At 36.8% G+C, this 23,617-nt stretch overlaps 1 protein-coding gene across 2 annotated transcripts; it reads right to left on the bottom strand.

The window, feature by feature from the left end:
• Window positions 1-559: 559 nt before the first annotated feature.
• SEPSECS (Sep (O-phosphoserine) tRNA:Sec (selenocysteine) tRNA synthase) lies at window positions 560-23,401 on the bottom strand. 2 transcript variants are annotated; one of them, XM_017815595.1, is made up of 11 exons: window positions 23,275-23,401; window positions 22,042-22,196; window positions 19,723-19,841; window positions 19,476-19,634; window positions 18,795-18,948; window positions 15,154-15,256; window positions 12,858-12,987; window positions 12,645-12,736; window positions 5,369-5,462; window positions 4,662-4,752; window positions 560-3,503 (listed from the first exon to the last, which is right to left on the bottom strand). In XM_017815595.1, the coding sequence occupies exons 1-11, from the start codon at window positions 23,386-23,388 to the stop codon at window positions 3,254-3,256; spliced, it is 1,461 nt and encodes a 486-aa protein (XP_017671084.1). In that variant the 5' UTR covers window positions 23,389-23,401; the 3' UTR covers window positions 560-3,253. The 2 variants fall into 2 exon arrangements, with proteins under 2 accessions (XP_017671084.1, XP_017671157.1); XM_017815668.1 differs by lacking the exon at window positions 23,275-23,401 and adding an exon at window positions 22,849-22,957.
• Between the last annotated feature and the right edge of the window lie 216 nt (window positions 23,402-23,617).

Below are 23,617 nucleotides of genomic sequence, written 5' to 3'. Positions count from 1 at the left end.
TGAATCCTCAGCTCTCCTGGAATATTTCAAGCGCTTGCCTATTCCTATTTCATGGCTGGTAACCACATGCTGCGAGCTAGAAAATGACGGAGAAAGGTAGCTACATAAATAGTAGCTGTGAGATAGCCTTACTAAATGGATATCTGTTCTTGGTGTTTCTACTAAGGATTCCTGCTCTATCAACCCCTAGTATGTGCTGAAGCCCAGGCAGCCTTCCCAGATGTCTCTCTAGTAATGCAGAAGCTGGAGAGAGCAAGTTGGCTCTTGTAGATTTTTGAGCCATGTCAAAGTCTTTAATGACATGCGTCTATGTAGAGATAAGAAAAAGGGCTGCGATTAATTAAGAAGCTTCTTACTTCGGTGATCAATCTTGGGAAGATCTTCATAGAAGGCAAATACTGTTAATATATTTGTTTTACTCTGCATACTTTGACAAACTCATGTCCATGTTATTGATGTCATTCACAGTACTGCTTTTAGTGGGTGAGACCTGCCACAGTCATGGAATCTCCCTGTAGCTGCTATACAAAGGAAATGAAAAGTCATGAGTGTATGCTCAGTGTTATTTCCCTACTTTATTACAGACATTAGTGAACAGAGAATAAGTAATTTACACTCTTACTTGAAAAATACTTTTTATTCTCTACTGAATCTCCTGTTCCAAATATGCTGCGAATAACCAAGTCTTCTCCATTTACTTGGAATTATATTGCCATTTGAATTACTTAAAACTTCATTACATTTATATAACATTATAGATTGCTTCTGTCTGTAAAAAATGAATATTAACTAAAACTGAAGACACTTACGAGGACAAAGCAAGCAAACAAAACTGCAGACTGGTACAACAACTTACCAAAGTAATATAACATAAATATTTAGTTCAAGATTTTATACATCATGGTGGGACACATTTATCAAAATATTTTAAATTTTCTGACTTCAGGTGGCATCACTAAGATCTGTGAAGAGTTTTAATGACACAAAAATTTAAAATTTATTTTTGTTTTCAATTAAAGCCATCATCTTAATTTTTTTTAATAAAAAAGGTTTAAGAGGTCAAAATCAAAATAAACTGCTTACCTCTTTCTATGGATTCTTGTTTAAAGCTTTGTTGAAATTTTCAGCTTTGATTGCAAATGGGAAACATTTCAAAGACAGAAAAAAACACTACCCGAGGAAGTAGTTCAATTTACGGTAGAACTGGGTGAATTACTTGTAGCAGACAATTTATTATGAGATCACAAAAGGCAGAGATTTCTTCCTCTCAGAGAAGATAACTGCTGTTTTCTTTACTCAGTCAGGATATCATTCATCAAATGCTTATTTTAGCTGCTATCACACACCTCTAGACTTTTGTAATGATAGTTCTAACATCCACATTCTGTGACTGGTCATCTAAATCAATAATTTATACTCATTCAGCCACAGAACAGCAATCTCAAAAACCAAGAAGAAAAGTATCACTAAGGCCTGGTGGTTTTCACTGGCTGCTCCAATATATGGAACACTGAGGCAGTGATCTGCAGAGATTTGACTCCAAAGTTTGTGGAAGTTTTACTGACTGGAAAAACTGAGTTACAGCATGCCCTCAACAGGAGGAAAAAAAAAAAAAAGGCGTGGGGAAATAAAAAGAGAGAGAGAGATAAAGACAAGTCATTTACATCTCCTTACAGCCACAAGGGCTCAGTGGCCAAGCTAACTGACGGGTCTCCTAGGATGTGTTTGTACAGCAAATAACAACTGTGACTGCAGTCTGGGGAGCTGCACAAGCTTTAATCAATCTAACCTGTAACTCTAGTAATAACAATGTAGAAGGACCAGTTCAATTTAAGCTTAAGATACAATGGACCTCATTAAGTGAGAGCACTTTCATGATGACTAGCATATTATTAACTCCCATATATTAGCACCACCTCTTTTATCAATTCATTTGACCACACTGGAAAGACAATACATTCAAAGGCACCACTATTCTGATTAACTGATTTACAAAGGGCTCTGAAGGATATACGTCTCAGTTTCCACTAAACAAGGTAACTAAAACATTTCCTGACGTTCAGAACTCATTAATTGTGGTATCCTGAGCATTATTACATTACAGACAGACAAAGAAAATGTCTTTGAATGTTATGCTCACCTTGAACAGTAAACAGAAGCTATATACAATGTAGTAACTGCATTCAAGAATAACTACAAGTTTTGCAACCTACAGCACTGTCACTCCAGTGATATGGAACCTTTGTTTCAGGAACAGACTCTGAATCTATTGTTTGCTTAATGAATTCAAATCAGCAACTGCACAGAGCCACAGAAACAGCAGTGCCAATGGCAAGAGACACTACAGAAATGGAAGTCTATAAATTTCAACAACATTAGACTAAAAATGCCAAAATATTCTTAGGGCTCACTAGGCTCTTGAAACTGCTGCATTAATCACATGGCATTCCTTCTTTTCAGTGAGTCTCTGATCTGATCACCCTATCAAAGGAAATGGGAAGAACAAAAATAAAAAAACAAAGCCAAAAGCCCCCAATGACTGTACCTCTCCATTCTACAAGCCCTGACTTTAAAGCTTCTATGGGCTGCTGACAAACGTTTTCAAGAGCCGAGTACTGACAGGATAGGAGGTATTCTAGGTTCTTCTTTGCCACTGGAGGCTGATTTGTTCTAGGTAGTTGATGACAGGTGAGAACACCGGAAAAACAGTACTATTCCAACTCTGTCATTTCCCCATGCAGTTTGAACATTGTATTTAGTGAGGGCTATCCCAACATTTGCATAAATCTTTGAAAAGAAATTAAAAGTGACACATACACTGATGAAAAACAAGATACTCTTAGAGCAGTGAAATGTGTTGTTTGGATAGTCTATACCTAGGAAGGAATTCAATCACTGCCACAGACAATCCTGTTAAACAAAAACATGTGAATAAACATTTGGTGATTTGGTAAGCACTGGTCCGAATAGCCATACACAGACTGAAAGGCAAAATCGAAGGTTTCACGAACATAAAGCTTTACTTTGGCAGGTGTTAAGTGCATTTTGTAGGCTGCAAAAAATTGTGACTGGCCCTCTGTCTTGGGAAGAGTATCACTTACTTTCTTAAAGCTGAATTTCACCCAACTTTTTATTGTTATTTTCAGATCAAGAACAGATTTCTGCACTGCAGATGCATAATTCTAATCCAACAGAAACCTGACATAATCCAGACAAAAAGCCGTATCTTCCTGTGTTACTAAATTCGTATCTTCTAGTTTTCAAGCTGTTCTGTGGCTGTATTAGAATCACTTATTTCATTTATACTTTTTTCTTGATTTGCTTCTTTTCTAAAAGTCTTCAAACACTTGTCGAGTCTTTTAAGGAATATATCTACATCTTGCTTTTTAATTCCAATTGCTGAGGCAGCATTGAGGTAAGCACAGGGGTAGTCATTTGCATGTGACATAAAGCCTTTAAAAGTGTAGTTATTCACAGTTTGTACAGACCCACGTGGAACAACCCTGAAACAAGCAAAATTATGATTCAGTTAAAGCTGTCTTGGACATTTTATGGGATACTCTAGGTTGAACACAATTACACAAATTCCTACTGAAGTAGTGAGTTGCTATTCCTACCGCTGACACTCAAGCACCAGCACAACATTTAAAATCTTTTGAAATGCTGGGTCAAACAGTGTATACTGCAAAAGAATTACTTACACTAAGAAAGGGAAAACCTGAAACCTTTACATCAGGCAAAGAATTGGAGAGTTTTAACTTCAAAAATTCAACCTGTTGAATAATTTTACCGAAGATGGCTACAATTACAGGACAAGGCAAGGTTAGGACAGGCAAATTAAAAAGAGCATCTAACTACAGTACATATAGATTTACTGTCATTCATCTGTTCAGGAAGTGGAATAATCCAAGCTAATGAAGCATGCCTTCTGATGTGGAAACATTCAGCTCTGCTACAAAAAAATGACAGTAAGTCTATGGCAGAAGTGAGCATGGCAGCAGTAATATTCAGATTAAGGAATGCTGCCAAAACAAATTTTAAATCATTCTCTTCTTCTAAAATGTTTAAAAATTATTTGGCTTGCATTTCCATGTAACAGTGTCTCTAAGAATAAATTCACCTCAGACTGGCTCAGGTTGTAGATTTCTAATGATTTTGATTTTTTTTTTAAATACAATTAGTTCCAGAAAGCAGAATTTTCTTCCATATGACAAAAAGCTATGTAGGGCATTAAAAGCTTATTCCCCTGACAACCAGTATAACCATATTTGTGCTGCAATAAACAAAACAAATATCTTCCCTCAGTAGCTTACACCTGAACTATAAGATCAGACAACATCTGGAAACTAAATGAAACCAAAGGGTACTAGGGAATAATGACACTAAATTAAATGGGCATAGATTATCTATTCAGCCTACCAAAGTTAACAAAGGGAGCCTCACCGCTAACTCAGGTAGGGAGACATTAGTTGATAACACTGGTGAAGAAGGGTGATTATTCTCTGACTCATTATTGCCTGACTGCATTCTGTAATCATGAGACAGCTGGCATAAAACAAATCCTATTGGGTTTTTCATAAAATATATGCCAATATAACTGATATGCTAAAATATATTCTAATATAACCCCCAGAAATTTTTCTAATTTAGAGCATCCTTACCTTGCTCCAGAAACTTGTCTTGTGAAGAGCATAGATCCAAGCTGGGTAACAGCAGCATCATTACTTTCATCTAGATTCTTCAGTGACATGGCTAAAATAACATAAGGTCAGGTTAAAACTGCTACAAAGCCGCTTTTTCTCCAAAGAATCATCACAAAGGACAAATTGCTTTCCAACAGAAAGGATCTAGCCAAATATTTGTGTTCAGATACAAAGAAAAAAAGAAATGCCATAATTTTTAACTTTTCCAAAAGCTGTCAGAGATTACTTCTCTGATTAGACTGTATGCAGATTCTCCACAGGTGGGTAGTACTACTTTGGTGTTCAGCAGAATTTTTGATTAGAACAAATACCTTGAGGAGGAATTCCATAATCTCTTTTACAACACTAAGATGACCAGTAAAATAATTACACTATAATTTATTTTTAAATGCACTTTATAGAAAGTATTACTATATGCTAACATCTTCTGACTGTCTTGATTACAATAAATGAATATGTTGGACAGGAGCAAAATAATGGGCCTAACTTACTTCTCTACTTTTATAGTAGGTGACCTTATTGGGTTCAATGGTTTCATATCAGCCTAAGAATAATTTAATACAGTGTAGTGAACAATGTTTAATATATAGGAATGGTATGTGAAAGTGCATTATGAATGCACAGTATATTAGAATTTTTTTAGAAGATGAAACCCCAACAATTACCTAAGGAAATGGGATTATGTGGTGTGTCTAACAGTCTCTCATTGTGGTTATCTGCCAGCTTCTTCAGCTCACTTGAAAGATAGGAAAACATCTCCTGCAAAAAAAAAAAAAAGGCAATTTTTTTTATTAGCTATCAAACAGAGAAAATAGCACCTATTTCACAAAACTGTTAAGTCTCCATTACATGCTACAGGTGCCCAGCTGATTCTCTTTTCAAGTGTACCAAGTAAGTGGACTAGACAATTCTTTGAAATAATTCTATAAAGTAACAGCTTCATTTCCAGAACACTGTTCTTATCCTCAAGCTGATACAAAAGTCTCTATCTGGTTTAATATATGTCCTTGGGACGTCAGTCATTCTCTCTGTGGCCCTGAAATCTAGGGAGGTAAAAACTTGAAGAGATTCCCACTGCACAGCAGGTCTTACCCCACCCCACTGCTGCAAGAGCCTTCCCCTGCCCTGGCTCCCTAAACCACTGAGAATGAACTGCTGCCACCACAGACGGCCACGTTACGGCAAATTGCTCCTTACTTCGTTTTCTCTCTATTAATACATTCCAGACTAAAACCAGCACATTTTGTTTCTAGTATCATACAATCACAATTCTCACTAGTGCAAAGACTTACTTCTTTTTCTGTATGAGAATACAACTCCAGTCTCTGAAGGAGGCTGTGAGTGCACATTTGATTGAATTTTCTTTCACACAATATATACTCTCCTGAATACTCAGCTCTGTTGTGGAGCCTGTCTTTTTCCTCTGAACCCCCCCCCTCCTGTTCAAGCTGACTAAAAGAACAGAGATATCTGAATTTCTGCTATCACTTAACTGGATTGCACCTTTATTATGAAAGTGTCACAAGACATTCATAAATGTTTTGGCTGAGATACAAGTCACACTGGACATAAAAGGCTGCTACTCTTACTTCATCTGTATTTTATTTCCTCCCTCTTCCCCAGTAGTAATCTATGATAATTATAATTGCTCATGCTTTTTCTCAGTCTAATGTTTTCCTCTTCAGATATCAGCTCAAAACACTTATTGACAGACTGAAAATAAACATCATTCTTCTTATTGTATGCTTTGGCTTTTTTTCCATCCTTTTTAATGCTTAGTCTCTCAAAAAAATTAGCAAAAACATATAAATATTAAACAGTCTTTTTAAAAGATATTAAACACCAGTTTTTTCCTCTTTCTGGTCATAAAAATTGTGCTGATCTGCTTCAGTGTGACTGCCTGTTTAAGCAATTTCTGGACCTGACAAGTGATTTTTCACTCTTTAAATAGAGTCGCCTCTTCTGTTTGTAGACCAGTATCCTACTCCAACCTATGGACTCTGACAGATACAAATTACAGCTCGTGAGCAAAATTATGTTTTTGAACAGAACCTCCCCAAGGTCTTATAAAACCAAATGAGCTTTGTGGTACCTAAGCTGGAATAATGTTACAGCCGCTTTTCTTGAACCACTGCAAGAAGCCCAGTCTCACTTCACGAGTGACCAAATGAACACAGCTCCTGACCTGTTCTTCCTGATACCACAGAACGAATTCAGACGGAGAGGAAAAAAGTATCCTCTTACTGTCTAAATGAATTAGGCTACTGATTCAACTATCAACAAGAACATAAAGCTTCTGTAATACTTGGAACAACAAAACTTTGGGGAGGAATCTATGGTTAATTATCAGAACTGGAAATTTGTGAAAATATTTCTGATTTCTTGTAAATCAAGTGATTTTATGGTTTCCATTAATCAGAGCTAATTTACAGTTCACCCACAGAAGCTGAAAAACATTTATGTTTCAAATGTTCTGACAGTTTTGCCTTTGTTCTGGTCCCTCACTGAATATAAGCACATTACTTACTCGTTACTTGCCTTCCACAATAAGTGCTAGCCATTTTATTAGTATTTTTTCCATACAAGTAATAAATTAATTTGTGCTCCCTCTGCTGGCTATTTACTTGTACAACTGAAGTAAACTATTACAGAAATAGATAAATTGTGTTTACTATGGAAATATTATTGGTGAAATTAGTACTGAGAAAAAATATACTGGAACAAGAACCAATTCCTAAGTAATTAATTTTTATGTGTTGTACCTAGGGAATTCTCTGATAAATCTCTCACAGTATTACTGAAAGGACTGCAAGTTGGTATAACAAGTTACCCACTGTATAAATGTATCAAATTAAATTACATTTATTAAATGAAATTAGGTTACTAGATGGGCTTTTACATACAGAGGAATTTGTTAAAACAAGGGAAAATAGAAAGATGGTAAAAAAAAAATTATTTTCATCAGTTAGACCGAAGCTACATGAACACAAATTCATAACTTATTTTTATGAACAATACTCTCTTGCATCTTTCCACTGGAAGTCCTCTAGGTATTTTATAATTTCAGAAGTTTGTTACAAAATAGATTAACTGCCTTTCCAAGAAAAGGATAAAAGCAATATTTTTGTGAGGTCAAATCTATAACCAACCTCTATTATAAAATATTTCTCTTATATGGAAAATTTATAAGCACCCTAAGCAATTATGTATAAATGAGCTCTTACATAATAGATTTTCTGTAGCAGGGACTCAAGTTTTTTCCAACAAAGCTAATTATTATGCTAGAGTTGCACCACACAACCTAGGCACCAAATGTCAGTTAAGTTTCATTATTTAATTCACTCTTTCCCCTTAGAAACTTAGCACAAAACCTCATCAGGCTAGAGAAATGAATGCTAAACTATGTAGAAATGTCTTGCATTTCTGGTCCCTCCAGGACCAAAACCAACATAACACCTTAAAAATTACAAAGACCAAGTCAGCAATGCCGTATGCACTAAATATGCCATTTAATTCAATTATTTGGACAAAACAGCCTAATTCCACACACATATACAAACATATTTTCAAGAAGTATTGTAACAATCAGTACAATAATCATTTGAATCATACCATATTTACATTATAAAATTATTTTTAATGGAAGCTACACTAGTATGGGTGATTCTTCATTTGAGGCTCCACTGTAATAGGTACAATTCTTCTTCCAAATGAAAATAACTAAAGGGAAACAAGTAAAGAAAAAGCCAGTAACTCCAGAGGAAAAGAAGAGGGGGCTACTAAATATACTGACAGTCCCATACCAGGTGACAAAGAGGCAACTGATGAAGGCCAGAAAAGTTTTTGTGGATGGTTGAAACTATCCTAGCTGGCTCTAACCACCCAGCTTGCTTACAGGGTGAGGTTGTAACACTCTGCCTCCCTCCCTGTTTAACTCTCATCTGAAAAGATGAGCCACCCTCAGAGAGCAGCCATATAGCTGCTTATGGCACTAAAGACGACACTGCACAAGAGTAATTTTACAACCTCTTCATAGTAGACACAGATGCCAACTCTCCTATGCTGTACCTGAGACCCATCTGGTCCCATCTTACTTTGCAGCAGCCCCTGCTGTTTATCATGCAACCATCACAGCCGCTGTGATCTGATCAGACCACTTCCTGCAGCCAAAGAGAAGCTGCAGTGCTGAGGATCGAGATCTGTTAGTATATGAGAGCCCCCAAAGAAAGATTACTCTCTTGAAATGCAGGCAAACACATGATAGAAGCTGTATGTGTACGTGTGTGACACCTGTATATACCACATGCCCTCCTAGATAGATCCTCCTGCCTTGCAAGGATTGTGTTCTGAATTTATACTAGAAAGTTTAAAAAAATAAGAAATTAACTACAGAACCTTTAAACCTTCATATTATATGTATCTAACATATGTCATTAAACAGAAAGTACCCAGTAAGTCTCACCAATCTGATATGGTAATGCTAATGCTGACATTCACATTTTTTAAAGGCGTTTCTTAACAACATCAATCAACACATTTCCTTTTCAGCACTTGTGAGACCTTGAGTTCAGGCTCCTTGTGACCCATACGTCTCGAATACATGCTGTAACTATGTAAGCCTCTTTGAAATTTCCAATCATGCTTGGCACTTGTCTAACTATGCAACACCATTTAACACAGTTTTCTTAAAACTATTTTGTCTCCAGCTACTCAAAAGTTTGAATATGGTTCCACATGTTTCACATGGGGAAAATCCTGCAACATTCCCACGTTTAACAAAATATAGTGTAGTAAGCAAACTAGGAAAAAAAAAAAAGGAGTAACAAATGTCTATTTTACTTTAAGAATATCTGACTTTTTTACATTTTTAATATCCATCATTGAACGGCTTTCCTCTTCTTCCATCGTAAGTAGGACAGCAATATAAACTCACACTGAACTGTACAAATAATTTATTTCAATCAGAACAATTACATCAATGACAACTCATGAAACATAAGCCCACTATTTTACTGAATTGTAAAAAGCAAACAATTTCCTCCCACTCCATGTGATTTTAAATATTTTAGATACATGCTCAATAAGAACATAAAAATAACTCCAGTTGCACTCTCAGAAAATATACAGACAGATAGATAGCAATATAAAAAGCTCCATCACATCCCAACTAACACAGAAATACATTTAAGAAAATGAGAATTATCTTCATTGTTAGATTAAGGAAAGTTTAATGAGGAAATCCATAACTGCTGAAAACAAAATGAAGCCATCATCACTCTGATAATACCAATATAAAAATTAGTTAAATGGATTAAAAGGACCAGTTATTAAATTTGGTCTGTAGGGTCCTGAATGTAAACCCTGAACGTAGGGTCCTCGCTCTCCATAAAAACTGAGGTGACAACTAAGTCTGCTGTTTAGGCTATTACAGAGTGTAACAAATATATTTACTAAACGTGGCCTGGTTTAGACACACATACATGAAAATAGCAACTTTTATGATCTGGAAACGTGTGATATGGGACATTTATGGGACCTCTACTGAGGCATCAAGGAAGTCACTACAAAAACTTAACCTTTACATAAATGTTATGAGTTATTTAAAAGCAAAGATATTAACAAATTTGACTATGGACCACCTATCATCTGCATTGCAAAAGGACCTGGAATCGCCTGCTGAGATCAGAAAACCACTGCTGTAAACACCACAAATACATAAAAAGGAATACTGAAAATTCAGAACAAGTGAGAAAACATTACTGTTTGTGGTCTTCCATCCTTTCTCTGGAATATCAGATAGATACAAGTGTTGAAAACATTCCTTATTATATTTCATATATAGCCACCTTCATTCAGCTACTTGGACAGTATGTTTGTGTTACTCCCTTTCTCTCCTGTCCTCAGATCCATTGTGCCATTTTATTCCTTCATATCATAATCCCATACTCCTGGACAACTGCACACTCCCCAACTGCCACCTTGTCAGAAAAATTCCACTCCCTGAACGTGCTCCTCTCCCCTGCCTATATTTAACAGTTCACCCGTATAAAAGAAAAACTGGGCAGACTATTTCTTTCCTTGGTTGTGTAAGATTTCTCTCTTTTCAGTAATATTCTGGTCTTTCTGGCCTAAGATCAAATAACCTGAAGTAATACCCATGCGAATAAGGATCAGGTAAAAAGAGAAAGAAAAAAAATACCTGAAGTTTTTTATAGTTGATTTTTTTCGTGAGTAGGTGCAGCTGCACCAATATAAAAACGAGTACTCAATGTCAAGCTATAAATAGCTCCTGCTGGAAGCCTAATAGCTCTGCCTTTGCTTCCTCAGAGCACAGGCAATAAACTATCACCATTACATTTTTACAATTCAGGAACAAACAGATTTAAGCAAAAATGTTTCCATTTCTACAGCAAATCCAATAAAAGAAACATTTATGCCATATATAAGGCCCTCTTTACAGAGTATACTCACATTTGAAATTGAAAGACATGAAGTTGTAAAAATATAATCCTTCATTTACTTTAGAATTCTACTTCCAAGAAAGCGACATGACTCAAAATATACAGCTATTTGTTAAGATATGTTATTTATGAAAGAATTATTATTTATGATTTGGACAATATTTATACTGCTCATTATACATCTGCTACTGTTGTATATATAACTGATATATAACTGTATATATAGCTGATCAAAATCAGCTTTCTGGAACACACAATAAACTCACTTGAGATTCCTTTGGATATGAGAGTAAAGAGGGAAAAACACAATTAGCTTTTAATGAAGACACAAACCATACGTGGCAATACATACAACAATCCAGAATAAAATGCTAGAAACCGTATTGCAACAGTGGCAGAAGTGGCAACTGCTTTCAGTGTTCCACAAGCCATGTTTTTGCTTTAGTTGCACAGATTTTTCTCAGTCATTGTAAGGCAACTAAGTTGGTTTGGTTTTCCACAGTCTAACTATTCCTATGGTAGCTCAATTCCAGTACAGAATTTCTGGACGCCTCTACAAACAGCTAGAAATAAGTCACAGCATCCAGCACTATGGCTCTGCCATGTAATCAGAGACAGCAGCAAGCTGTCAGCAAGAAACACCTGGAATGTAGTTTATAAATAAAATAATGAAACAGACAACGCATTGTTTAAAACTATTAACTTAATCGTACTTAATTCACAGTATTTCCTTATCTAAAGCCTCTACAAAAAGAATCCTCTGTGTTACTACATAGAGAGCAAAATCAGGCCTCTATTATTTCCAGAATTAAGGATAACTCAAGATGTACAGATTCCAACCCAACACTCATTGAATTTTTGTGCAATGCAGTTATATCCAACTTAAAACACATAGTCTGTGAAAGGCAGAGAAGAAACCTAGCTCTGTATCTAGATGAATACCTTAAGTGACAGTATTCTTCTCTTTTTGTGGCAATGCACAGTATTTATAACCTAACCAGAAGCTGTGATTCTCCAGAGAATATGGCACACAATCATTTAATTAAACACTATCATAGCACAAAGGCACAATAGGGACAAAAGAGGAAGAGCACAGACCCTGGGTTACTCTGAGTGTCCAATCTCACGTCCTGGAAGCACTGTGACCATGATAACACAGTACAGTACTTCTCAGATTAAGCTTTTGTGTTCCTAAGTTACACATAGGAACAACAAATATGAATACTGTACAAGATAGTACAGGACCTCAGTTTAGCTATCTGGTTTGAACAAACAACAACATGGAAATCATGCTTATTCATAAGTACCATTTAGCCAAGAAGTAATTATATCATACTGCCTTTCCAGATTCACAGCTGTGAGCTCAGAGTAAGTTCAACGGCTTTCTAGACAGAAACTGGATTTACTAAACAAAGCAGTTTTGCAACAAGACTTTGTTAAGAGTTGACTTCAAGAAAATGCTGCTTGCCAAAAAGCTTACCTTTCTCTCTTTCAGTAACTTTTTGTAGCCACTGGTACCCAAAGACAGAAGTGTAATGAGGACATCTAAGGAAGGAGACGCAGATGCTCTTCCTGAAAAAAACCCCAATATGCAGATTAAAGTGGCAAAAATAAATTTCATGTGAAAGAAAGCTGATAATCAAGTTTTCTACAGTTATTTCATATGGCTGAAATCAGACCATGAACTAGTTACCTGGATACATTTTGCTGATCTCCTGAATGAAGGACTCGTTGAAGCCAGCAATGATAGCACCACCTACTGGAACCATAAAATTTTTGTCCAAGCTCTGAACAAAAGCATCTATTCTGCCCACTCGAGCACCCTTTGTCAAAAACAAACAAACAAACAAATCCACAGCACATATTAGAAAAAAAGGAAACGTGATAGCATCGTAATTACACAAGAATGTAACAAACCCACATATAATTCCTGAAACTTTCTCAGATCCTGCATTTATGAAAAAAAATAAAAATCATAACATTACCTTTTCTTAGCACTGCTCACTAGTAGTACCGTTGTCTGCTTGACGCAGTACCTCACAAATTCCCATTCTTCTGTGATTTAAAATACTGATTTTAGTTCTCGCAAGTCTAAGTGGAGCTCATTTTCAACAACCAAAAAGTAACCCCTTGAAATTTAAGGGGAATTTTACAGTTAAAACTGTTCAACTCAAAAGATTCTCACAGTAAAGGACTACAAGTTAATGCTTCGTTAGCAAAGATTTCTCTCTATACACGTATAAGTTTGTATTAAAACAAATGAGCTGTTACAGCACTTCTAAGGCTACTTGCAAAATCCTGATCCCTATAACTTCTTATAGCAGATATCCCCCCACTTCAGAGAAAAAAGCATCCTTATACCTAACCACTCAGATTTTCTTAAAGTAAAAAGTATATTCTGCAGTATACCTTCAATTTGAGTAATATGCAACAGGGAACCGTACAATTAAAAACTATGCAGCATAAAAGAATCTGAAAACTATATTAAACCCCATAAATACTAAAGCACATGCAAACACATACAATTTAAAGTGCTACAAACTGAATGCAAGAAAGAACAGAGTTAATACCTACGGCAAACAGACTGAAAAAAGCAGATCCAACTAAACCACATTTATTATTTCTATGTTTTGACAGCTTAATGCATGTGAGATAGGAAGAAGCACTCCAAGTTCATCAGCTTTTTGATGGGAAGATGAATGCCAGAAGCTACTGTTTGATTTAATTGACAGGAGACCACCACAGGAAAAGCATGGCAAATGAAATGGTCTCAAAAGCTTTTCCCCTGCGATACTCTCGCAAGTTCTATTCACAACTGTGCTCAGCATGTACATATTCCTAAGTATTCATTAGTAACTACTTCCTCATAAACAGCACATTTTCTAGCACACTAAATAAATTTTTGTAAATAAATGTAAAACAAATCAGAGCTCAAATGTATACATTTGCATAAGCAAGGAATAAACAAACAACTTATCAAGTCAAGAAAAAAATGCAGAAACCAACAGTAAAACTTCTATTTGTAGCTTTATGGTCTGAAACGTTTATCATTAGACACACTTCATGCAGCAAACCCCAGCATTTCCACAGCCCCCTTCATGTTAGTCTCTCACTAAACTTCTGCAAATTAAATAAACATGTACCAAGTACATTACAAATAAAGCACACATCGTCTTCTATTTCACAAAACACTTCAAGTTTTGTTAAATTCCCTCTCTTTCAAAATTTATAAATGCCAACATGACGTTCCTGTTACAATCATGTCTGTGCCCTGTTAATAACGTCTTAGCAATCAGAAAAAAGATTACCAGCATATTTTAAATTAATAATAGTTCAAGATTCCCTGGATCCTGTTAAAATATAATCCCCTATTTTTTGAATAGGCAGAGAGAAAGGAGAAATATTGAAGAACACCACACGTACAATACAATTGGCAAAAATGCAAGAATTCTGCTTCATGACTGATCTAAGATATTAAGCAACATCCTCTTCAAACTAAACAGCATCAGAAATTAAACCTTTGTGAACATAACATTGAACTTAAACCAGTTTCCTCAGCCGTTCTCCATGCCAACAATATTTCAACATCTATAAAGTGTTGCTGTAGCATCCTGTACCTTCCATTGAAAATCCGTAACTCACATTCTGTTGAAGGCTTAATCCCTATTCAAGTATGTATTTTACTTTTAGTCAACAAGCTTACGAAATATTTTAAGAAAGCTTATTAAGGACATTTTTTCCATTATGAAAGACACATGAACATACACAAAACCTAACTAAGTGTAGGGTTATTATACAAAAAGCACATAATAGAAAAAATATTATTTTAAAGTTCTATTTCCCTCTGTTTTTTTTCTCAGAAAATTGTTCAGACATGTATGGGATTACTCTCAACAGCATAAGGCATCTGATAAAATCTGCTAGGTTGTCTACAATCAGAGATTTACTTTACTTGCTAAAAAATATTATTGGAAATTCACAGCTCCTACCTGCTGGATAAGATGCATACATTTTGATGACTGAACTCCATATGCATTGTTAACAATATGGGGAATGCCATAATTGGCACAAATCACTGCCAGTTCCTCCAGCCTGTGAGCATAAAATTGTAATTTAGAGAAGCATTGGTAACTGTAACTCATCTTACAAATCAGACCACTAAAAGACTGAAGAGTCTACAAGGAGGTCAGAATGAGAAAGGTAATGTTTTGATTAGTACCTCAAGGCAGTACTTGTCACCTTAAACTATAAAGGTTAAGGTAAAAATTCTGTTGCCTTTTACATATATTGCAAATTGTTAATCTGGTCTGAAACTTTTCATGCCTTTTTTTTGTCTGGACACCAGTAATTACATCCCAAACCATTTTGCTTCAGGTACAAGCTTTTTTTTTTTTTTTTTCTACTTTAATGTTAACTAAGAGAGCTTTAGCTAATCACACTTTTTTTTGACTTTTCCTCTAGTATTCAACATGATATCGGTCTACGGAAGTTCCAAGAGTGTCTTGAGAATAAAAAGCATCATATAACAGGAAGTTTTTACATGCTTCTGTTTAATTCAAAGAACTAGTATTTCAATCCTTTGGCTGGAATCTCATTTGCATGTTTCAGACAAACTAATTAAAAGAAAATTCTTTAAAGGAATGGAGAGTCCTAAAATGTCTGAATACAGACATTGACAAATTGAAACTTTGTTCAACTGTTTACAACTTCACTTGCATTTGGAATCACCTGAAATCACAATGAGCTCAGCCTGGATTGATTAATCAGTCAAATTAAAATTTATGTGAGTGCACAGATCATTTTAGGTAAGAGCCTTCAGCATTTTAAACTTAGTACCCTTTTCTGAAGCACTCCAATGATGCTCTGTTTTTAAAAAAAGACTCATGATTTTCCCCAAACTTGTGAACCTATTTTAGAAATAAGATCTATTTGAAAAAATAAGGTAATATATAGCCATTTAAGTGATGATAAAAGTAATATTGCCTCTAAAAAAACCCCAGGAAACTCTACTTCTAATGAATTTTTACTCTCTTTCTGTACAGCCTCTCACTATAATGTACTGACATTCATATAAAATGTGACAGAGTATGAAAACATTTTCCAAGAGGTGACACTCCTTTGCATTCTATTTCTATTACATTGCCTAGTGTTGTTCTGCAATGCAAAATTCAGCTGCAAATGTCATAGTAAATTTTCTGAACCTCAGTCCTTAGGAAATCATCACTATCACCATATTATCCTTAAAGAAATCAAAAGTATTTTACAATTAGGAAACACCAGTAATGTAATGTCCATGTTGATCTTCTATAGTCAAGATATTTGTCAGGAGCTGCATGTCCAATAATTTTTCATATTTATTAACATCCTGAACTCTGTAACAGTAACAGAATACTTGAGGAAACATAACAATATGCAGGGCAAAGTTTTTGCCTTCTGATCTGCTGATCTTAATCAGACTCATTAGTCACCTTCTAGAGAGAATCAAAGCAACACAGTTCCCCTCTTACAAGCTTTTTTTTGGGTGTAGGCAGAGAATTTCATCAAACTGGAAACACAGAGGGTGTACAGCTATATATGTTTGTCCCTCTCACCTCTTGAGACTTAAAGAAGCAATAAGCTAGCTTCTACAAGCACTGAAAACAGAAAAGACTCTTATTTTCTTCCTAAAAATATTCTACTGAACAATTAGATCCATATTAAAATACAGAATGAGAATTCTACAGTTTGAAGAGAGTGTGTTAATATGCAAGAGAAGCAAACAATGATGCATAGCATTTGTCTGCTTCCAAGGCTTAAAATGAGCCATTAATAGTGCTGCTAGTCATATCATAAAGCATTAGTGTAAGTTGGCTATTACTCAAGGTCTTAATAGTCACAAATACAGAAATATTTCACAATTTTTTCTCTCCTGTTTGTGAAAGTTCATGAAAAGAAAGCTTTGCTCTTTTTTTCTATTACTGAAAGTAAAAAGATTCAGAATCCTGCTAAGTACATAAACCAACTGAAAAATAACACTTTTTTCCCTTCGGTTCTCTTAAATCAGTAGTTTCAGAAACACCTCACAGCAAGAGCAGGTAAAATACTCTCTGAGAACTGATGTCTCTCTGAGCAAGAGCGTTTATACACTAGCGAATTATTCCCACAAAGTTAAAAAATACTTCAAAGGAAAGCTATATGCACACAGCCCTAAAACTACTTAAAATTTTAAAACACCACCACCACAACTAAATAAAGCCTTACAAATGTAAGATATGTAAAAAACAGACATTTAAAATGGCACCCTCCAGAACTGCTGTACAGGGTTTTCCTTCCTGCAGGAAGATGAATGTTATGGCCTTCAACAGTTGACAGTATCCTTTAAATAGAAAGTGCATTCAAATCCTCCTATATCTGTGGTATATCATAACACAGTGCCACTACCTAATAATTCATCTCTTAGTTGTAGAGGACAAAACAATCGCATGTCAAAAAGAGGAAGCAGATAAGGAAAAGATTCATTTACCTGAGCTATAAAACAGACCATTCAATTTTGATAGCTGTGATTTAGGTTAGCCAATAAATCTGCAAGTCAACTTCAAGCCATGTTCATACTACTCTGACAGAATTATATGGTTTTAACTTCCCTCTAGCAACTAGGTTAACATATGATAAATACTGGGGGTTTTTTTAAAGGTAGGAAAAGAGAGTGAAACATATCTTTACTTATCACATTTCAGAGTCAATAATTTTCTTTCACACGCTTGCAAATAGTCAACTAAATTTTCCAAATAACAAAGTAATTAACAAAGAAGCACACACTGCAGAGGAACTCTAAACATCAGTCTTTTCAGTTTTGTGATAAATTAAAAACAGTTGAAATGAAATTACTAAGACACTAGTACCTTAAAACCATGCAAAAAAAGACATTAATACCTCCTACTTTAACATACTACATAAAAGCTGATAAAAATATACCTGTTGAATCATAAAACCTAAGGAATTTGCTTCTTCATACTTATTTTGCAAGCAAATACAGAAAGCAGGTTTTGCAAATAACAACAATGCTCATTTTGGGCAAATGACTCAATATGCCAAGTACTTCAGGCACCTCTCCTCCAACATTACACTTTCTGATTGAGAAGTTTCACAACCAATGCACAGGTTGAAATAATGTCTCAGATACTCTATTTTTCATTCATAACCACAATGTTTTTGTATTAACAGCTTAGGACAATTCATCATTGGCTGTAGGAGAAGAGTAGAAAAGGCAACAGAAATGTTAAAATGTTACTGTTTAAATATAGCCATGGAACTATATTTACTGGACTATGTCTCTGTGAAAGTCTACTTTTACTACCTCAATGAAATTATTAAAAAACCACTACCAAATTGACATTAATTTCACCGTAAGAGATCATCATTAACCTCAGTTATATGGCAGAAGAAAAACCTTCTGCATTATTCTCACCCTTTTAATATACTTTTCTGAAAGTGGAACACTCTTCAACCAAGGTGATTAAAGCACCTTTAACTAATTGTTGGCAGAAGCAATTTTAAGAAGATGGACATTCAAAACATGAAAGTTTTGGTCTGTTGGGTTTTGTTTGTTTTTACTGTAACAAATAACACACTTCTTACAAAGACTGCTTACCTATCAGGTACCCTTGGAGCAAAACAAGATGTTGTGGAATGCACACAAAGAATATTTTCAGCACCAAGAGCTTTGATTTTGGCCTCCACTGCTTCAAGGTCTGTCCGTAGCTCATCGCCTTCTAATGCATTTTCTATCACCACAGGCTCAAAACCTGACCAAAAAAAGGAAGACATGAATGTAACTCAACAAGTCTGACTAATTTTGAGGTTTTAGTTCCAGTATACATCTGAAAAACCTTCTTGCTTCTGTTGTTTTAACAGATTCTTTCTAACAGAAAAGATTGTGCAAATCAGACAGATTGTCACCTTATCACAATTCCTCAGACACTTACACTTTTTGCATAAATTCAGGAGGGAGAGATTTGAATCATGGGCTTCAGTTTCACATAATTCTCAGAAGAGCAAACTAGGCATCTTACTTTGAGGATGAACTGTAACTTCCTTAGTACTGTGTTCTCTGTTGACTAATTTATACACCTCTGTGCCTCAGCATATCCCTGCATTTTACAAGGCATTAGGATGACAACTCATACGTGTGATTGCATGTTAGAAATCAGGAGTGTAGAAATAAAGCAAAACTAATCATGCATTAGGCCTTTTTTGGATCTTACTGCAAGGATATTAAACTCTGATAGTTGTAGAAGACCACACTCTGTGTGATCAATCAGTTTCTTCTTACCTGCAGTTATCATTGATTTAAAGCAAGATTTCTGGTCTATACGTGGCCAGATAATGTATTTTGCCTTTGGTCTCTTGTGCCGCAATGTTAAAAAACACAGAGTCAAACTCATGCCAGTTGCCATGGGAACCACAAAGCAACTGGCCACTGTCCGGACACCTGCACATAAAAAGCAAGGCAGAAATTAACATGAAGACCCCATGACACACCTCCACGAACAAGAAAGATTTTTCAAATTTACACCTACCAGCCAGCTTTATAATATCCAGAACGACTGAATTAGTAAGTTTGTTCAAAAGGCTCGACCCTGCAGCTTTAGGCTGGACTGCGGAAATATCACCTGACCTGCCAATTCCATGGATCAATCTAAACAAAAGAAGTTGAAAACATACATCAAGTTTTTCCACATAGTAAAGCAATAATTCTTGCTGACTAAAAAGAATTTCATTTGATAAACAATTGTGGAAAATTTTGTATCCAATGCAACATCAATACCTGCATCAATATTTGCATCTGGAATTCATTACAATGAATTCCATTGTAACAAACTACATATATTTGTATGAAATCTAGTGGTTTTTTAAATATTAGATTAAAAATCTTCCAGCATGCAAGTAAAAACTTTGAGAATACCCACAGTAGCAACACCTTTAGCATCTGGCAGGTTTCCTTTTAAGCGCACTTCAGCACTTCTTGATGTTTGTTGAATTAGCATTATAAATGCTGACACATTCACATGCACAACTCCAAGGAAAACAAAAATGATTTGCCTATAGTGTACAGTATCATAGGCATAGTGGTATTATACAGATACTCCCTTGACAAATGCTTCATCTCCTTAAGCCAAGGAAATAACACTGTGACAAACATATATATATGCTTTGCTCATCTTCTACATCTTCATCTATCTCATTGTGCTACTCAGTATTATCTATCATGTCCGTCTGCATTCTGTTTATAAATTATGTTTATAAATGGAATTTATAAATATTGAATATTATTTAGTACCTTCCAGGAGTGGAGGATCCTGGAATAATTTATAAAATACAAGCTTATAGAACTAACTTCGGCCATGGTTGAAACGCAGCAGCTGCTCAAGTAAGCTAGTAACAATACACACCTATTTATGGCTTAAATTCTGTTTTTATCTTGGGAATGGAGTAAAATGCACTGTGATGAGTACATGGAATTCAGAACTTCTTGGAGCACAGTTTTACAGCTTAAATTTAGTTCCCTGTTTCAAGCTATAGGTTGAAATCAACAAACACTTAATAATTAGTTGAAACTTACATATAATCCCCACTGCACCTGAAATATCTTCTTTGCTGTTCCAACTACATTCTTAACAACTTTCTTATACCAGCACTTTTTATTTTCTGCACATAAGCACTCCTTCCTAAGGAGTAATCCTCCATAAGACTGGTCCTTAGAATTTAAGCTGAAAGGAAAGACAGTTTGAAAACCATCTCCTGCTGCGTCCATTGCTCCCACAGTTACCTGTAACCACCTGTAACACTTAGTGCAGTGGAGGACACCTTGCTAATGCTGACACTTGCAGGTGAAGCGAGATGCCAGGTGACAGAGCCGCATGCGAACAACAATAGCTAAATGCCAGTTCAGGCTCCCTCTGGCCAGAAGCCAGACAGGATTTCTCCAGCACTGTCAGAAAGCAGAACCTCCTAGATACTCTCTCCTTCCATACCACATCTATCCTAGTCTAAAGAGCCATACACAAAACTAAAAAAGCCAAACTGATGTATTACTGGGTTCCTCCATTAATTTTTCATGGTACTGTAGCACTTATGAAAGCCATTAAGCCAAAGTAACTCAACCTCCATATGGTAAAGCTTGCTAAATTTCTGGTCTCTAATATGCTTTTGTGTTAATCTTTCAAGGAGAAACTTCCAGGAGATTTCACTTTGTTCCATGCCTGTTGGATAAAACATCACAGCAAGGTACTCCAGGAACTCCACACAAACATACAAAAAAGTATATTCATAAGGAAATTAAAGCAGAATCTCTAAAATTATAGCATCCAACACACCCATCAAGTGTCAGAAGGGCTAAAAGCTATTAAAAGCTCTTTGTGTCTTTATAGATCTCCTACTTTATAGATGAGCTGTGCTTTCATCTGCCTATCAACTTATAACATTATAAAGCTATTAATAAATATAATAAAATACAAATAGCTGTTCACTAGGAACGTTCAATACTGCAAAACTACAGTGTGCAGTAGTTTTTAATAAGATATAGGTGAAAGTTGTACCTTGTTTAAAAAGTAATGAATAGTGCATTTTAAAACAGGAAGATCTCTGCTTCCCTTGTAGAAGCTGAAGATACTGAGTTGTCTTCTGCAAGGGAAGCATACAAGACATAACCCCGACAAAAGGTTTTTGTTTCATTCAAGACTTTCCAGTGAGTTGTTAATGAAAATTAATACAGAAAGTTGCATCAGTTCAATTATTACATTATTTTTCTCAAATGCTATCAACAAAACACAATAAAATATGGTATTTGAAAGCATTAATAATAAATCTGAATCATTGAAACTGTCAGTAATTCCTACCTGTAATGCCTTCGGGCAACGAGTCCTGACACCACTCTTCCTTCCCTCTCACCCACACCACAGTTGCCCAGGAAGTTATTGCTATCCATTATAGCAAGTTCATGAAGAAACAATTCAATGGTGCTTTCATCCCATCCATCCTCGGGACATTTTCCCTTAATAATAATAATATAAAGGTAACTACAAAACTCAGAAATTAAAAATGAACAAAACTTTATGCAACTTGTTTGACTGCTACCCTTCTTTCCCACACTGTTTGTATTTTCATTACGCTGTTTTATGTTATCTAATGTTATGAACCTGTATTCAGAGAAAAGTTAAATGATTTTTCCATGTATTAAGTACAGTTACATTAGCATATCCTGACATTAAAATAATCAGGATATTTTTCCCCTTGAAGTGTACTTTATGGTACACACAAAAACCTCTGCAGGGTTTTTATCTAGTTATTATCTAATAGGTAAGGAAACGACGTCCAGAATATGTCAAAACCCGCAACCAGAAAAACGCTTTCTTGTGGTCATTACTCCTCATCTTTGCCAATTGCATAAAATGAACCTCCGAAGAAAGGAGCACATAAACCCATGAAGCGCTGCTATAGGTTCAGAGGCTTTTTCACATGTCCCAGTAAGAACACAACAAATTCAGGAAATCTGAATTTCTGAAATGCAGTATCAAAGTTAAATCGGAAACGGTAGATGACATGACTGAGGATGGCCAAGAACTAAACATTTGCTAATTCATTGACAATTATTGTTATAAACTGGACACAAAGAAACGGGACCTCACAAGTGTATCACGTTTTACCTAACGTAGTAATGTGCAAATATCTCAACTGCTTTTAAACATTAATTGTTCGCTGGGCCTTTTACATAACATAAGGCGGTCGCTTATTTTTCCCTCTCAGTCGCGGCCTTTCACCCTGGGTGTCCGTAAGGTCTCTGCCCCCCCGGCCGCGGCTCTGCCGACCGTGCTGCCCCGGGTCGGACAGGGCGGTGACGCCGCGCCAGGGGGCGGCGAGGCCCGTGAGCCCGGCCCGGCTGCGCGCTCACGGCGCTGCGCGGCGGCTCCGCCGCGGACCCCGGGAATCTCAGGGCCGCTCTGTCCGCTCGGAGCCCGGTGCGCGGAGGGCGGGCGGCTCTGCCGCGGTGCGGACGCCGGTGCGCGGAGCCCGGGCGGCTCGGGGCGGCCGTGCCCGGCCGGAGCGCGGTGTGCGGGGTCCGACCCCGTTACCTGCTCCAGCAGCGCCCGCAGGCGCAGCTCGTGCGCGCGGCGGCCCTGCGCCCCCTGGCGCACATAGGCCGCCGTCACCAGCCGCTCGCTGCAGCCCTGGTTTTCCGCGTTCATGGCCACGGCGCTCCCGCTGCCGCTGCCGCCGCCACCGCTCCCCCTCGGCGCCGAGCAGGCCCGTGGAGCCAGGCACTTTCCGCCGGGAAGGGGCGGGCCGGGGCGGTGCAGGCGCACGGAGCGCCAGGGCCCCGCCCCGCCACCGGCTCCGCGCCGCGGGCAGAGCCCGCCCGGCCCCCCTCGGCCCTCCCCTCCCCTCTCCTTCCCTCCCCTGTCTTGCCCTGCCCGG

This window comes from Lepidothrix coronata, unplaced genomic scaffold (genome assembly GCF_001604755.1).
Source record: "Lepidothrix coronata isolate B3197 unplaced genomic scaffold, Lepidothrix_coronata-1.0 Scaffold0, whole genome shotgun sequence".
Classification (NCBI taxonomy): domain Eukaryota; kingdom Metazoa; phylum Chordata; class Aves; order Passeriformes; family Pipridae; genus Lepidothrix; species Lepidothrix coronata.
Note: the sequence above shows the minus strand (reverse complement) of the source record. Positions and strands in the feature narration are given on the sequence as shown.

Coding starts and splice junctions, on each gene's coding strand:
- SEPSECS (XM_017815595.1), bottom strand. CDS start 23,388: ATGAACGCGGAAAACCAGGGCTGCAGCGAGCGGCTGGTGACGGCGGCC. Junction 22,197..23,274: donor TGCGGGCGCTGCTGGAGCAG/GTAACGGGGTCG, acceptor ATTATTATTAAG/GGAAAATGTCCCGAGGATGG. Junction 19,635..19,722: donor GGATATTATAAAGCTGGCTG/GTAGGTGTAAAT, acceptor TTTTATGTGCAG/GTGTCCGGACAGTGGCCAGT.